Source organism: Pseudophryne corroboree, chromosome 7 (genome assembly GCF_028390025.1).
Source record: "Pseudophryne corroboree isolate aPseCor3 chromosome 7, aPseCor3.hap2, whole genome shotgun sequence".
Taxonomy (NCBI): domain Eukaryota; kingdom Metazoa; phylum Chordata; class Amphibia; order Anura; family Myobatrachidae; genus Pseudophryne; species Pseudophryne corroboree.
In genome coordinates this window covers 383,017,637-383,034,650 of record NC_086450.1, presented here as the reverse complement: position 1 = coordinate 383,034,650, position 17,014 = coordinate 383,017,637, and the positions used below count along the sequence as shown (strand labels likewise).

The following is a 17,014-nucleotide window of genomic DNA, read 5'->3' as shown; positions in this document are numbered from 1 at the left end:
TAGCTTGGAGCGAACCTGGTGCCCATGGCGGTGCCCACCTTCTGTAGATAGAAATCATCATCGTATAGAAAATAGTTGTTGGTCAAAATGAAGTGGACACCTTCACTTATGAATTCTTGTAGTTTAATTTCTAGTTGACTGTTTTCTAAAAAAGTCTTGACCGCTCTTTCCCCCTTTTCATGGTCAATGATGGAGTATAAAGAGCGGACATCTGCAGTTACCATCAAAAAATCTTCCTCCCATATGACCGTTTCTAAAAAGTTTAAAAAATCCATAGTGTCTCTAAGATGGGATTTATTTTTTAAAACCAAGGGCTGTAGATAAAAGTCAATAAACTCAGACAAATTGGCAGTGACCGAATTTATGCCAGAAACAATAGGTCTCCCTGGGGGTTGGGTGGGGTGTTTATGGATTTTGGGGAGAATGTATAAAACTGGAGTCATAGGTTCGCTCTGTAATAAAAACTTTAATTCTTTCTCACCCAATACTTGAAATCTCCTGTATTTTTCCAGTAATATTTCTAAATTCTTGAGTATTCCTTCTGTGGGATCTGTACGGAGCTTATGGTATGTGCCCCGGTCTTCGAGTTGTCTTAAAACCTCCTGATTGTACCATGATTTGGTCATGATAACAATCCCCCCCCCCCCTCTTATCTGCAGGCTTAATGACTAATTCTGAGTTTTCACTCAGGTTCTTTAAAGCCAATCTTTCCTTCCTAGTCATGTTTGATTTCCTATTGGTCTTCTCCATGGTCTGAATATCATTAATGCATAGATCCAAAAAAGTTTCTAAAAAGTTTCCCCTCATGTGGACAGGGTTGAAGACCGATTTTGGTCTAAACGGAGTGTTCTGGGGATCATTTTCCATATTTTCTCCACTGGTTTCCTTATTAAGAAAAATTTTTTTGATGCTTAATTTTCTAATGAATTTGTTAAGATCCACAAAGGTAGTGAATTTGTTTAATGGTAGGGAAGGGGCGTATTTAAGGCCCTTTTCCAATACCTGGATCTCTTCTTTTGCCAACAAATGATCAGTGAGATTAAAGATTTTAATTTTGCCCTCACCTGAGGGGGGGTTTGTTTTCTCAAATTCCTGTTTTTTAGTTTTACGTTTAATTTTAAATCTCAACTTTTTCTTGAGTTTCCCCCCCCCCGGCAACCCCTCTTGCTTTTTATCTTGTATGTAGATAGTTTCTTCCCTTGTCTAAAAAAGACGGTGTAATCTGTGATTTATGAATTATTTTATGTCCTTTTCCTTTGTATCTCTGGGGGCTTCCATGTTCTCTTCTTCTTATTTGATTCCTATTTTTTTGGTTGTGCATTTTTTGTACCGTTCTATCTAGTTGTTCTTGATGGTCTATATGGCAGGATATGATCTCTCTATCGACATGTGGAGGATATTTTCTGATGTATCTCTCTTCTCCACCTTGATGTTGTCTCCAATCGTTATAGTTGTCGTATATGGCCCTTTTTTCCTGTCTGATGGTTTCTCTTTTTTGTTCCCTGTCCATGATATTTCTTCTTTTGTTCAATCTTTTGAGGGGGGCGGAGGTCTCCTCCCCTCGTGGTTTGTTTTCCCCTCGATTTCTTCTCTTCCATGAAGGAGTTGTTATTCTAGGGAGACTGTCTTCTCTAATTGTGACCACAGGATTTTCATCTTCGTCCTCTATCAGGTCTGTATCATCCTCTGGAGATTGGATGTAATTTTTGTCTCTGTTAAATTTTCGGACCTTTCTCTCTATGATGACTTTTTCGTTCTTTTTGACACTGATCTCTACTCTTTTTTCTAGTTCTTTAAACTCTGATGTATCACGTAATGGAGCAACTGTCTCCCTAAGTTTATTTATTTCGATCTCTAATTTATCCAGATCTTTTTTGCGTTCTTCTACAATCAGTTTAATTAAAGAAAAGGAGCAGGTTTCTAGAATCTCCTCCCATTTATTTGTAAAGTCTTCACTAGCGGTTGAGAAAGATGCTGACTTGTGCACCCTAAGACCTTTCGGTATTATGCGGTGGGAGAGGTACCGTTCTAGTGTTACTGTCTCCCACCATATTCTACTTTCTTTTAATAATGTTTGTTCAATTTTTTTCATAATGCTGTCTAAATCCTCATCTATCAGCACTATCGAATCACCATCCTCTCTGAAGACATATTCAAAGGTCGACGTTCTGTTTTCTCGACACTGTTTTCTTCCAGTGCCTATTCTAGAACCTGGAATCACATTACAATGATGTTGATTGTAGACCTTCCTATTAACAAAAGGCATGAAACCATCTGTGTATCATAGACAATTTTGCTAAAGTGGCATATCATGTTCAGCTCCTGTTTTAGCAGCGCAATTCACAAAATAAATATTCTGTTTATATTGCTGTCCAAACAATTGTCTGGCTATGGAATCTAAGTACTGTATGTTGACAATTTTGGAATACTATATGAAACAGTTTAATATTCAACTCAACATTCTTCTGCCTACTATATTCAATCCAAAATTCATACAGATAGGGCATGAATTCCATGATCCATGCTCACTGTCTACTTCATCTGTATCACCCTTATCTGTCTGCTCCACCCCTTTAGAATGTAAGCTCTCATGAGCATGGCCCTCTTACCTAATGTACTTTTCCATCCCTTACTTATCATCTACTCTACTCTATACTGCCTATAACAGCTCACAAGTCTTGTTTCCTGCTGCCCTGCTTCTTATCTCAGTGTCATGACCACTAATGCAGCAATGTTCATAAACCACGTACGTCATACTTGCCTACTCTCCCGGAATAGCCAAGAGGTCTCGAAAATCGGATGGCCCTCCCGGCCCCCCGGAAAAACAGGCAAGTCTCCTGATTTTTAAGTTCCTCCCACCCAGCTGCCCACTTGGTGAGTACAGTGGCCGGTCTGGGCAGTCGATGACGCGATTCTTGCTGAATCGCATCATCAAAGCCACGCCCCAGGCAGTACAGAGTAAGGGGGCATGGCTTCAATAGTGTGGCCGCGGTAACCATGTCCCATTCTGCCTCCACCCCGCCCCCTCTATGCATCATAGCCCTGCCCCACCCCCCTTCTGAGCCGACCTGGCTACTCTCTCCCAGAGAGAGCAGCATGTTGAATGCCATTCTCCAGTTAAGTTTCCCAGACGCCAGGAGTGCCACACCTGCCTATCTATATATATATATATATATATATATATATATAGTGGGGCAAAAAAGTATTTGGACAGCCACCGATTGTGCAAGTTGACCCACTTAAAAAGATGAGAGAGGTCTGTAATTTCCATCATAGGTACAATTCAAGTGTGAGAGACAGAATCTGAAAAAAAAACAGGAAATCACATTGTATAATTTTTAAACAATTTAGTTGTATATTCTTGTGGAAAATAAATATTTGGACACCTACCAAGCAGCAAGATTTCTGGCTCTCACAGACCTGTTACTTCTTTAATTAGCTCTTCTATCCTCCACTCATTATCAGTATTAATGGCACCTGTTTGAACTGGTTATCTGTATAAAAGACACTTGTCCACACCCTCAAACAGTCAGACTGCTACCTCTCCACCATGGCCAAGACCAGAGAGCTCTCTAAGGACACCAGGGACAAAATTGTAGAGCTGCACAAGGCTGGGATGAGCTACTCGATAATAGGCAAGCGGCTTGGTGAGAAGAGATCAACTGTTGGCACAATTATAAAAAAAATTGAAGAAATACAAGTTTACTGACAATCTCCCTCGACCTGGGGCTCCATGCAAGATCTCACCTCGTGGGGTATCAATGATCTTGAGAACGGTGAGGAATCAGCCCAGAACTACACAGGTCAATGACCTCAAGAGAGCTGGGACCACAGTCACAAAGGTTACCATTAGTAACACACTACGTCATCATGGATTGAAATCCTGCAGTGCCAGAAGGGTCTCCCTGCTTAAGCCATCACATATCCAGGCCCATCTAAAGTTTGCCAGTGACCATCTGGATGATCCAGAGGAGGATTGGGAGAATGTAATGTGGTCAGATGAGAGCAAAATCGAACTTTTTGGTATAAACTCCACTCGCCGTGTTTGGAAGGAGAAGAATGATGAATGGCATCCCAAGAACACCATACCCACTGTGAAGCATAGGGGTGGAAACATCATGCTTTGGGGCTGCTTTTCTGCAAAGGGGACAGGACGACTGATCCGTATTAAGGAGAGGATGAATGGGTTCATGTATCGTGAGATTTTGGGCAAAAACCTCCTTCTTTCAGTAAGAGCATTGAAGATGGAACGTGGCTGGGTCTTCCAGCATGACAATGACCCCAAACTCCCCGCCCGGGCAACTTAGGAGTGGCTCTGTAAGAAGTATTTCAAGGTCCTGGAGTGGCCTAGCCAGTCTCCAGACCTCAACCCAATAGAAAATCTGTGGCGGGAGTTGAAAGTCCGTGTTACCTGGCGACAGCCCCAAAACATGACAGATCTAGAGAAGATCTGCATGGAAGAGTGGGCCAAAATACCTGCTACAGTGTGTGCAAACCTGGTCAAGAACTACAGGAAACGTTTGACCTCTGTAATTGCCAAAAGAGGTTATATTACAAAGTATTGAGTTAAATTTTTTGATTGTCCAAATATTTATTTTCCGCAAGAATATACAAATAAATTGTTTAAAAATCATACAATGTGATTTCATAGGTTTTTTTTCAGATTCTGTCTCTCACAGTTGAAGTCTACCTATGATGGAAATTACAGACCTCTCTCATCTTTTTAAGTGGGTCAACTTGCACAATCGGTGGCTGTCCAAATACTTTTTTGCCCCACTGTATATTATATTTAACCCATTATAATTAATTTTTAATTACGTTGGTGGCACAGTGGAAATATAATTGGTGGGGCATTTGGTGATAAAAAACTTCATTGGTTCCCCCTTCTACAGCCCTGCCCATACACCCAGATATGCCCCCCCCCCCCAATATTAAAATATGTAAATAAGGTGCCAAGTCGAAAGATATCTTTCGTCTTTCAAATTGTTTGAAAAATTGCTTAGTGTGTACACTCAATTTCGTTTGTCAGGACTCCTGGCAGTTCAAGGGAAATTGGTCATCTTTCAAATTGTTCATCTTTCACATTGGTCATGTCTTCTAGTGTGTAGGGCCCTTTAGAGATAGAACTAGTAGTATTAATGCTATTAACATATGGCCGAGGATATTATTTTTACATTTATTCATTAATTTTATTTCATTTGAGCATTCATCTAAGATAGTACTGAGGAGGTATTGTTAGATCATGCACTATCCAAGACATGTTTGAAAAAATCTCATGTCTGTGATTTGTATGATGCTATTTTATAGTAAAGTCTGCTCTGGGACACCATAAAGTACTAGCATGATTTGCCCATTTTTGTGTTACAGGAAGCAATACCGAAGTATATTGATAATTCTGATGTGAGTGCGGATATCCTATCATCAGATTTTGAAAAGGGCTCCATCTACAATGTACGAATTCGCCGTAAGACGGAAAACCAAGACCATTATAAAAGCCAATGGAGCGAGTGGAGTTCGGAGCTAAAGATCCACACCCCGGGTAATAAAAACTTGACTGTCATTGTGCAACCATCAAATATGGAGGAGACTTGCTTGACAAGTATAACAAATGCATTTATCCATGATACAGAATACTCAGGTGCACAGGGGCACAGAGGTATAAGGCACATGTACTGATAAACAGTAGGATTGCATAGGAGCAGTGAGGTATGAGGCACAGGCACTGATAAATAGCAGGACTACATAGGAACAGGATGTTAGGAGAAACACAAGGGCAGGTGCAGAGTTACAGGATTGCAGGCACTTAATGACAGGTGCAGGTTTTCAGACGCAGCTGCTGAGTGTACTGCGTCCATCTCTAAATCGGGCCCTCTGACGCAGGTTAGCTGGCTCTTCAGTGTAGGATGCAGAGAAGGAAACAAGAAGCAAGTTACATGCCTCTGAGTAATGGGCCCTACACATTTAAAGATCCGCCGCCGAGCTGCCCGACGGTGGATACGGCCGACCCGGCGGCGGGGGGGCAGTGACGGGGGGAGTGAAGTTACTTCACTCCTCCCGTCACACGGCTCCATAGAAGTGCAGGCAAATATGGACGAGATCGTAGAGATGAGCGGGTTCGGTTCCTCGGAATCCGAACCCGCCCGAACTTCAGGTTTTTTTACACGGGTCCGAGCGACTCGGATCTTCCCGCCTTGCTCGGTTAACCCGAGCGCGCCCGAACGTCATCATCACGCTGTCGGATTCTCGCGAGGCTCGGATTCTATCGCGAGACTCGGATTCTATATAAGGAACCGCGCGTCGCCGCCATTTTTCACACGTGCATTGAGATTCATAGGGAGAGGACGTGGCTGGCGTCCTCTCCGTTTAGAGATTCGAGAAGAGAGTGAGACAGAGAGAGACACAGTAGTAATTTGGGGAGCATTAGGAGGAGTACTACTACTACTAGTACTTGCTGAAGTGATAGAGAGAGATAGTTTGACTGTATTATCTGACTTGTGGGGGAGACACTGACAGTGGGGAGCAGTTAGAGTCTGAGAGCAGGACTCAGGAGTACATATAACGTACAGTGCACACTTTTGCTGCCAGAGTGCCAGCCACACTGCCATTGTTTGTGACCACACTGACCACCAGTATAATATATATTGTGATTGTCTGCTTAGGACTCAGGAGTACTACTTGCAAGTTGCTGATAGTGTGACCAGTGACCTGACCACCAGTTTAATAATCACCACCAGTTTATGAGTTTAATATATATTATATATATATATATATATAATTGTATATAATATATATATAATATTGTATACCACCTAGCACCTACCCGTGTTTTTTTTTTTTTCTTTCTTCTTTATACATACTACTATAGTAGCTTACTGTAGCAGTCTGCGGTGCTGCTGAGCTGACAGTGTCCAGCAGGTCCGTCATCAGTCATTACATAATAAATATATAATATATACCTGTCCGGCTGCAGTACTAGTGATATTATATATACATATATATTGATTTCATCTCATTATCATCCAGTCTATATTATCAGCAGACACAGTACGTTAGTCCACGGCTGTAGCTACCTCTGTGTCGGCACTCGGCAGTCCATCCATAATTGTATACCACCTACCCGTGGTTGTTTTTTTTTTCTTTCTTCTTTATACATACTACTATAGTAGCTTACTGTAGCAGTCTGCGGTGCTGCTGAGCTGACAGTGTCCAGCAGGTCCGTCATCAGTCATTACATAATAAATATATAATATATACCTGTCCGGCTGCAGTACTAGTGATATTATATATACATATATATTGATTTCATCTCATTATCATCCAGTCTATATTAGCAGCAGACACAGTACGGTAGTCCACGGCTGTAGCTACCTCTGTGTCGGCACTCGGCAGTCCATCCATAATTGTATACCACCTACCCGTGGTTGTTTTTTTTTCTTTCTTCTATATACATACTACTATAGTAGCTTACTGTAGCAGTCTGCGGTGCTGCTGAGCTGACAGTGTCCAGCAGGTCCGTCATCAGTCATTACATAATAAATATATATACCTGTCCGGCTGCAGTACTAGTGATATTATATATACATATATATTGATTTCATCTCATTATCATCCAGTCTATATTAGCAGCAGACACAGTACGGTAGTCCACGGCTGTAGCTACCTCTGTGTCGGCACTCGGCAGTCCATCCATAATTGTATACCACCTACCCGTGGTTGTTTTTTTTTTCTTTCTTCTTTATACATACTACTATAGTAGCTTACTGTAGCAGTCTGCGGTGCTGCTGAGCTGACAGTGTCCAGCAGGTCCGTCATCAGTCATTACATAATAAATATATAATATATACCTGTCCGGCTGCAGTACTAGTGATATTATATATACATATATATTGATTTCATCTCATTATCATCCAGTCTATATTAGCAGCAGACACAGTACGGTAGTCCACGGCTGTAGCTACCTCTGTGTCGGCACTCGGCAGTCCATCCATAAGTATACTAGTATCCATCCATCTCCATTGTTTACCTGAGGTGCCTTTTAGTTGTGCCTATTAAAATATAGAGAACAAAAATGTTGAGGTTCCAAAATTAGGGAAAGATCAAGATCCACTTCCACCTCGTGCTGAAGCTGCTGCCACTAGTCATGGCCGAGACGATGAAATGCCAGCAACGTCGTCTGCCAAGGCCGATGCCCAATGTCATAGTACAGAGCATGTAAAATCCAAAACACCAAATATCAGTAAAAAAAGGACTCCAAAACCTAAAATAAAATTGTCGGAGGAGAAGCGTAAACTTGCCAATATGTCATTTACCACACGGAGTGGCAAGGAACGGCTGAGGCCCTGGCCTATGTTCATGGCTAGTGGTTCAGCTTCACATGAGGATGGAAGCACTCAGCCTCTCGCTAGAAAAATGAAAAGACTCAAGCTGGCAAAAGCACCGCAAAGAACTGTGCGTTCTTCGAAATCCCAAATCCACAAGGGGAGTCCAATTGTGTCGGTTGCGATGCCTGACCTTCCCAACACTGGACGTGAAGAGCATGCGCCTTCCACCATTTGCACGCCCCCTGCAAGTGCTGGAAGGAGCACCCGCAGTCCAGTTCCTGATAGTCAGATTGAAGATGTCAGTGTTGAAGTACACCAGGATGAGGAGGATATGGGTGTTGCTGGCGCTGGGGAGGAAATTGACCAGGAGGATTCTGATGGTGAGGTGGTTTGTTTAAGTCAGGCACCCGGGGAGACACCTGTTGTCCGTGGGAGGAATATGGCCGTTGACATGCCTGGTGAAAATACCAAAAAAATCAGCTCTTCGGTGTGGAAGTATTTCAACAGAAATGCGGACAACAGGTGTCAAGCCGTGTGTTGCCTTTGTCAAGCTGTAATAAGTAGGGGTAAGGACGTTAACCACCTCGGAACATCCTCCCTTATACGTCACCTGCAGCGCATTCATAATAAGTCAGTGACAAGTTCAAAAACTTTGGGTGACAGCGGAAGCAGTCCACTGACCAGTAAATCCCTTCCTCTTGTAACCAAGCTCACGCAAACCACCCCACCAACTCCCTCAGTGTCAATTTCCTCCTTCCCCAGGAATGCCAATAGTCCTGCAGGCCATGTCACTGGCAATTCTGACGAGTCCTCTCCTGCCTGGGATTCCTCCGATGCATCCTTGAGTGTAATGCCTACTGCTGCTGGCGCTGCTGTTGTTGCTGCTGGGAGTCGATCGTCATCCCAGAGGGGAAGTCGTAAGCCCACTTGTACTACTTCCAGTAAGCAATTGACTGTCCAACAGTCCTTTGCGAGGAAGATGAAATATCACAGCAGTCATCCTGCTGCAAAGCGGATAACTGAGGCCTTGACAACTATGTTGGTGTTAGACGTGCGTCCGGTATCCGCCGTTAGTTCACAGGGAACTAGACAATTTATTGAGGCAGTGTGCCCCCGTTACCAAATACCATCTAGGTTCCACTTCTCTAGGCAGGCGATACCGAGAATGTACACGGACGTCAGAAAAAGACTCACCAGTGTCCTAAAAAATGCAGTTGTACCCAATGTCCACTTAACCACGGACATGTGGACAAGTGGAGCAGGGCAGGGTCAGGACTATATGACTGTGACAGCCCACTGGGTAGATGTATGGACTCCCGCCGCAAGAACAGCAGCGGCGGCACCAGTAGCAGCATCTCGCAAATGCCAACTCTTTCCTAGGCAGGCTACGCTTTGTATCACCGCTTTCCAGAATACGCACACAGCTGAAAACCTCTTACGGCAACTGAGGAAGATCATCGCGGAATGGCTTACCCCAATTGGACTCTCCTGTGGATTTGTGGCATCGGACAACGCCAGCAATATTGTGTGTGCATTAAATATGGGCAAATTCCAGCACGTCCCATGTTTTGCACATACCTTGAATTTGGTGGTGCAGAATTTTTTAAAAAACGACAGGGGTGTGCAAGAGATGCTGTCGGTGGCCAGAAGAATTGCGGGACACTTTCGGCGTACAGGCACCACGTACAGAAGACTGGAGCACCACCAAAAACAACTGAACCTGCCCTGCCATAATCTGAAGCAAGAAGTGGTAACGAGGTGGAATTCAACCTTCTATATGCTTCAGAGGTTGGAGGAGCAGCAAAAGGCCATTCAAGCCTATACAATTCAGCACGATATAGGAGGTGGAATGCACCTGTCTCAAGCGCAGTGGAGAATGATTTCAACATTGTGCAAGGTTCTGATGCCCTTTGAACTTGCCACACGTGAAGTCAGTTCAGACACTGCCAGCCTGAGTCAGGTCATTCCCCTCATCAGGCTTTTGCAGAAGAAGCTGGAGACATTGAAGGAGGAGCTAACACGGAGCGATTCCGCTAGGCATGTGGGACTTGTGGATGGAGCCCTTAATTCGCTTAACAAGGATTCACGGGTGGTCAATCTGTTGAAATCAGAGCACTACATTTTGGCCACCGTGCTCGATCCTAGATTTAAAGCCTACCTTGGATCTCTCTTTCCGGCAGACACAAGTCTGCTGGGGTTCAAAGACCTGCTGGTGAGAAAATTGTCAAGTCAAGCGGAACGCGACCTGTCAACATCTCCTCCTTCACCTTCTCCCGCAACTGGGGGTGCGAGGAAAAGGCTCAGAATTCCGAGCCCACCCGCTGGCGGTGATGCAGGGCAGTCTGGAGCGACTGCTGATGCTGACATCTGGTCCGGACTGAAGGACCTGACAACGATTCCGGACATGTCGTCTACTGTCACTGCATATGATTCTCTCACCATTGAAAGAATGGTGGAGGATTATATGAGTGACCGTATCCAAGTAGGCACGTCAGACAGTCCGTACTTATACTGGCAGGAAAAAGAGGCAATTTGGAGGCCCTTGCACAAACTGGCTTTATTCTACCTAAGTTGCCCTCCCACAAGTGTGTACTCCGAAAGAGTGTTTAGTGCCGCCGCTCACCTTGTCAGCAATCGGCGTACGAGGTTACATCCAGAAAATGTGGAGAAGATGATGTTCATTAAAATGAATTATAATCAATTCCTCCGTGGAGACATTGACCAGCAGCAATTGCCTCCACAAAGTACACAGGGAGCTGAGATGGTGGATTCCAGTGGGGACGAATTGATAATCTGTGAGGAGGGGGATGTACACGGTGATATATCGGAGGATGATGATGAGGTGGACATCTTGCCTCTGTAGAGCCAGTTTGTGCAAGGAGAGATTAATTGCTTCTTTTTCGGTGGGGGTCCAAACCAACCCGTCATTTCAGTCACAGTCGTGTGGCAGACCCTGTCACTGAAATGATGGGTTGGTTAAAGTGTGCATGTCCTGTTTATACAACATAAGGGTGGGTGGGAGGGCCCAAGGACAATTCCATCTTGCACCTCTTTTTTCTTTCATTTTTATTTGCGTCATGTGCTGTTTGGGGAGGGTTTTTTGGAAGGGCCATCTTGCGTGACACTGCAGTGCCACTCCTAGATGGGCCCGGTGTTTGTGTCGGCCACTAGGGTCGCTTATCTTACTCACACAGCTACCTCATTGCGCCTCTTTTTTTCTTTGCGTCATGTGCTGTTTGGGGAGGGTTTTTTGGAAGGGACATCCTGCGTGACACTGCAGTGCCACTCCTAGATGGGCCCGGTGTTTGTGTCGGCCACTAGGGTCGCTTATCTTACTCACACAGCTACCTCATTGCGCCTCTTTTTTTCTTTGCGTCATGTGCTGTTTGGGGAGGGTTTTTTGGAAGGGCCATCCTGCGTGACACTGCAGTGCCACTCCTAGATGGGCCCGGTGTTTGTGTCGGCCACTAGGGTCGCTTATCTTACTCACACAGCTACCTCATTGCGCCTCTTTTTTTCTTTGCGTCATGTGCTGTTTGGGGAGGGTTTTTTGGAAGGGCCATCCTGCGTGACACTGCAGTGCCACTCCTAGATGGGCCAGGTGTTTGTGTCGGCCACTAGGGTCGCTTATCTTACTCACACAGCTACCTCATTGCGCCTCTTTTTTTCTTTGCGTCATGTGCTGTTTGGGGAGGGTTTGTTGGAAGGGCCATCCTGCGTGACACTGCAGTGCCACTCCTAGATGGGCCCGGTGTTTGTGTCGGCCACTAGGGTCGCTTATCTTACTCACACAGCTACCTCATTGCGCCTCTTTTTTTCTTTGCGTCATGTGCTGTTTGGGGAGGGTTTTTTTGAAAGGAACATCCTGCGTGACACTGCAGTGCCACTCCTAGATGGGCCCGGTGTTTGTGTCGGCCACTAGGGTCGCTTATCTTACTCACACAGCTACCTCATTGCGCCTCTTTTTTCTTTGCGTCATGTGCTGTTTGGGGAGGGTTTTTTGGAAGGGCCATCCTGCGTGACACTGCAGTGACACTCCTAGATGGGCCCGGTGTTTGTGTCGGCCACTAGGGTCGCTTATCTTACTCACACAGCTACCTCATTGCGCCTCTTTTTTTCTTTGCGTCATGTGCTGTTTGGGGAGGGTTTTTTGGAAGGGCCATCCTGCGTGACACTGCAGTGCCACTCCTAGATGGGCCAGGTGTTTGTGTCTGCCACTAGGGTCGCTTATCTTACTCACACAGCTACCTTATTGCGCCTCTTTTTTTCTTTGCGTCATGTGCTGTTTGGGGAGGGTTTTTTGGAAGGGACATCCTGCGTGACACTGCAGTGCCACTCCTAGATGGGCCCGGTGTTTGTGTCGGCCACTAGGGTCGCTTATCTTACTCACACAGCTACCTCATTGCGCCTCTTTTTTTCTTTGCGTCATGTGCTGTTTGGGGAGGGTTTTTTGGAAGGGACATCCTGCGTGACACTGCAGTGCCACTCCTAGATGGGCCAGGTGTTTGTGTCGGCCACTAGGGTCGCTTATCTTACTCACACAGCTACCTCATTGCGCCTCTTTTTTTGTTTGCGTCATGTGCTGTTTGGGGAGGGTTTTTTGGAAGGGCCATCCTGCGTGACACTCCAGTGCCACTCCTAGATGGGCCAGGTGTTTGTGTCGGCCACTAGGGTCGCTTTTCTTACTTACACAGCTACCTCATTGCGCCTCTTTTTTTCTTTGCGTCATGTGCTGTTTGGGGAGGGTTTTTTGGAAGGGACATCCTGCGTGACACTGCAGTGCCACTCCTAGATGGGCCCGGTGTTTGTGTCGGCCACTAGGGTCGCTTATCTTACTCACACAGCTACCTCATTGCGCCTCTTTTTTTCTTTGCGTCATGTGCTGTTTGGGGAGGGTTTTTTGGAAGGGACATCCTGCGTGACACTGCAGTGCCACTCCTAGATGGGCCCGGTGTTTGTGTCGGCCACTAGGGTCGCTTATCTTACTCACACAGCTACCTCATTGCGCCTCTTTTTTTCTTTGCGTCATGTGCTGTTTGGGGAGGGTTTTTTGGAAGGGACATCCTGCGTGACACTGCAGTGCCACTCCTAGATGGGCCCGGTGTTTGTGTCGGCCACTAGGGTCGCTTATCTTACTCACACAGCTACCTCATTGCGCCTCTTTTTTTCTTTGCGTCATGTGCTGTTTGGGGAGGGTTTTTTGGAAGGGACATCCTGCGTGACACTGCAGTGCCACTCCTAGATGGGCCCGGTGTTTGTGTCGGCCACTAGGGTCGCTTATCTTACTCACACAGCTACCTCATTGCGCCTCTTTTTTTCTTTGCGTCATGTGCTGTTTGGGGAGGGTTTTTTGGAAGGGCCATCCTGCGTGACACTGCAGTGCCACTCCTAGATGGGCCAGGTGTTTGTGTCGGCCACTAGGGTCGCTTAGCTTAGTCATCCAGCGACCTCGGTGCAAATTTTAGGACTAAAAATAATATTGTGAGGTGTGAGGTATTCAGAATAGACTGAAAATGAGTGGAAATTATGGTTTTTGAGGTCAATAATACTTTGGGATCAAAATGACCCCCAAATTCTATGATTTAAGCTGTTTTTTAGTGTTTTTTGAAAAAAACACCCGAATCCAAAACACACCCGAATCCGACAAAAAAAATTCGGTGAGGTTTTGCCAAAACGCGGTCGAACCCAAAACACGGCCGCGGAACCGAACCCAAAACCAAAACACAAAACCCGAAAAATTTCAAGTGCACATCTCTACGAGATCGTCCATATTGGCCTGCATGCACAGCCGACGGGGCACCAGCGATGGTGCCTCCACACTGCACGATATGAACGTTATCTGGTTCATATCTTGCAGTCAAATCGCCCAGTGTGTAGGGCCTATTAGAGTTGTCCTGGAGAACAGTAGTACAAACAACACAACCTAACATAGAGAGATCCAGCTAGGAATCCAGAGATACCTAGAGGTATATTTACTAAAGTGTGGGTTTTCAAATTGGGAGCTGTTGCCTATAGAAACAAATCAGATTCTACTTATCATTTATCTAGCACCTTCTAAAATATATACCAAGAATTTGACTAGTTGCTATGGGCAACATCTCCACGTTTGTAAACTTGCACTTTAGTAAGTATACCCCCCAGCCAGGGCCGGTTCTAAGACTTGTGACGCCCCGGGCAAAATATGGGGGCGTGGCTTCAATTGGGGGCGTGGCCACGACGCTGAAAGAAAAAAAAAGTATACTTACCATCCACGTTCCTGATCCAGACCCCCTCCGCCGGCGGCGCCGCTCTTCTCCTCTCCTCTCTTCGATCTATGGGAGAGACGTTATTACGTCTCTCCCATAGAACAGCATAGACACTAGAGGTCAATTATGACCCCTAGTGTCTGTGCCACTATGCTGTGCGGTGCGCGATGACGTCATCGCGCAGCGCACAGCAAAGGTCCTCTACACGAAGGGAAACTAGACCGTAGCGTCTAGTTTCCCTTCATGGAGAGGATCTTTGCTGTGCGGTGCGCGATGACGTCATCGCGCACCGCACAACTAAGGTCCTCTCAATGAAGGGAAACTAGACGCTACGCGTCTGGTTCCCTTCAAAGCGGGGGGGCACAGCAGGGCACTGCGGGGGGCACAGTGGCGGATCTTGCCCTGGTGCGGCGCCCTCCGGATGGCGCCGGCGCCCTCCAGAAGGCGGTGCCCCGGGCAAAAGTACCGCTTGCCCGTGGCAAGAACCGCCACTGCCCCCAGCCCATGGCAGGCAGATGACAGTTGATGAACCCACAACTTGCAGAGTACATAGCTTGCTATTTAAAGAGAGTAACAACAGCTAAGTGCTGCAGGTGGGACCAGAGTCAGTTAGTGATAACTCCAGTTTTGTTGCAAAGGGCTAAATTGGAATTAAGGATCCCACCTCTTGCTTCAACAAGAACTCATTTTGCAATTTGGCTTCACAAAAGAGACAATTTCTGACATTTACTGTGAAGAGATCACGGTAAGGGAGCCCTCTCCTGGGGTAGTAAAGCGCAACGGAATTTGCTGTGCTATATAAGAAACTGTTAATAAATAAATAAATAGTAGGCACTTCTAAACACACAGCAGCCAGGAAACAGCACACCAGTCTAGGGTTTTTGTGCAATCTGTCCGTAGCTAGGTTTGTTGTACAGTACAAAGACACAAACCTAATATAAATGCTAGCCCATCTGGGCTCTTATTAAACAGAATGGTTCCCTCTCTCAGAATGGTATGACCTAATGCCCCCACCACAAACATAGGCAGTACTCAGAGTATGTACAGTACTCAGAGTCAGTACATCACAGTGTCGCTAAACAAGCCTGCCTCCTATTCCCCCAGGTAGTTTTACACTGAGTACAGCCCTGACACACCTTTATTAGCCTCTACAGGTGCAAGCCCTAATTAGCCTGATCTCAGGCTGAAGACTGGAAGACACTGAATGGGTCTAATGGATGGAGCCTGCCCCCTCTCTCCATCCACAACCTCAGGAACCCTTGACTGGCATTTACTAAAGCCAGCAACATCTATCCAGTCTGTTTTGCAATCACAGACATTTTCCTGGGGTTTTAAATCATATAGGTCAGAAACCTGGGACATGTTTCAGGGACTAGCCCTGTCCTTAGGGCCTTAACCCTCGTTAAGGCCCTGAGGACAGGGCTAGTCCCTGAAACATGTTGGTATCATTAAACTGACCTATCTACTTTTGCAACAAGCCTGTTTGAGTGCCGCCTCTGTTTCACACACACATATATATATATATATATATATATATATATAATACTTATCCGAAGTTTCACACTCTCATCTCCATTAGCAACAGCGTGGTGCACTATACTAGATCACACACAAAGTACAGTCCAAGGATCATATTCAGCCAAAAAGCAGGCACTCTCCAATTTCATAAATGCAACTTAATTCATTTAATAAAATGTTTACATTGTCTTGCAAAGTATATTGCAATGTTATGGTCACACGGACCTTTTTCAAACATACTATTACAGCAAGGAACAGCAAAGTGCTCAACAATATGTTCAGCAGTCTCAGAAGGGTAAATCTTCCAATACTCTGAGTGCCCCTTAAATTCCTTACACCGCAAGTGGCCACATAACTCCTGGCATGCATTCCAGCATCTGGAATGCACCAATCAGAAGTTTGCGCCATTTCCGGATTTATTGTACCAATACACCAATGCTCAGTAGTTTTGCGTCACCTCCGGCTTGCATTCGACACACTCATGGAGAAACAATGGGAAATGCTAGTCCCAATCAGGCAATTATATTAATTAAGCAAGTTACTAACTAATATGCCAATAGCCATTAGCAAAACAACATCACATTAAACCTCAGTACTAGAGATAATGGTGGTCATTTCAAGTTATTCGCTCGCTAGCAGTTTTTAGCAGTCGTGCAAACGCTATGCCGCCGCCCACCTGGAGTGTATTTTAGCTTAGCAGAAGTGCGAACGAAAGGATCGCAGAGCGGCTACAAAATAATTTTGTGCAGTTTCAGAGTAGCTTCAGACCTACTCAGCGCTTGCAATCACTTCAGACCATTCAGTTCCTGATTTGACGTCACAAACGCCCTGCGTCCGCCCAGCCACGCCTGCGTTTTTCCTGGCACGCCTGTGTTTTTCCGAACACTCCCTGAAAACGGTCAATTGACACCCGAAACGCCCACTTCATGT

At 45.5% G+C, this 17,014-nt stretch overlaps 1 protein-coding gene across 2 annotated transcripts in view; it reads left to right on the top strand.

Annotated features, from left to right (window-relative positions):
* Positions 1-17,014, top strand: part of LOC134945360 (interleukin-21 receptor-like) — a 64,063-nt gene that overhangs the window by 29,299 nt on the left and 17,750 nt on the right. For both annotated transcript variants that reach the window (XM_063934577.1, XM_063934576.1), the window contains exon 5: positions 5,368-5,539. In XM_063934577.1, the coding sequence (XP_063790647.1) occupies positions 5,368-5,539 (172 nt within the window). The remainder of the gene's footprint in view (positions 1-5,367; positions 5,540-17,014) is intronic.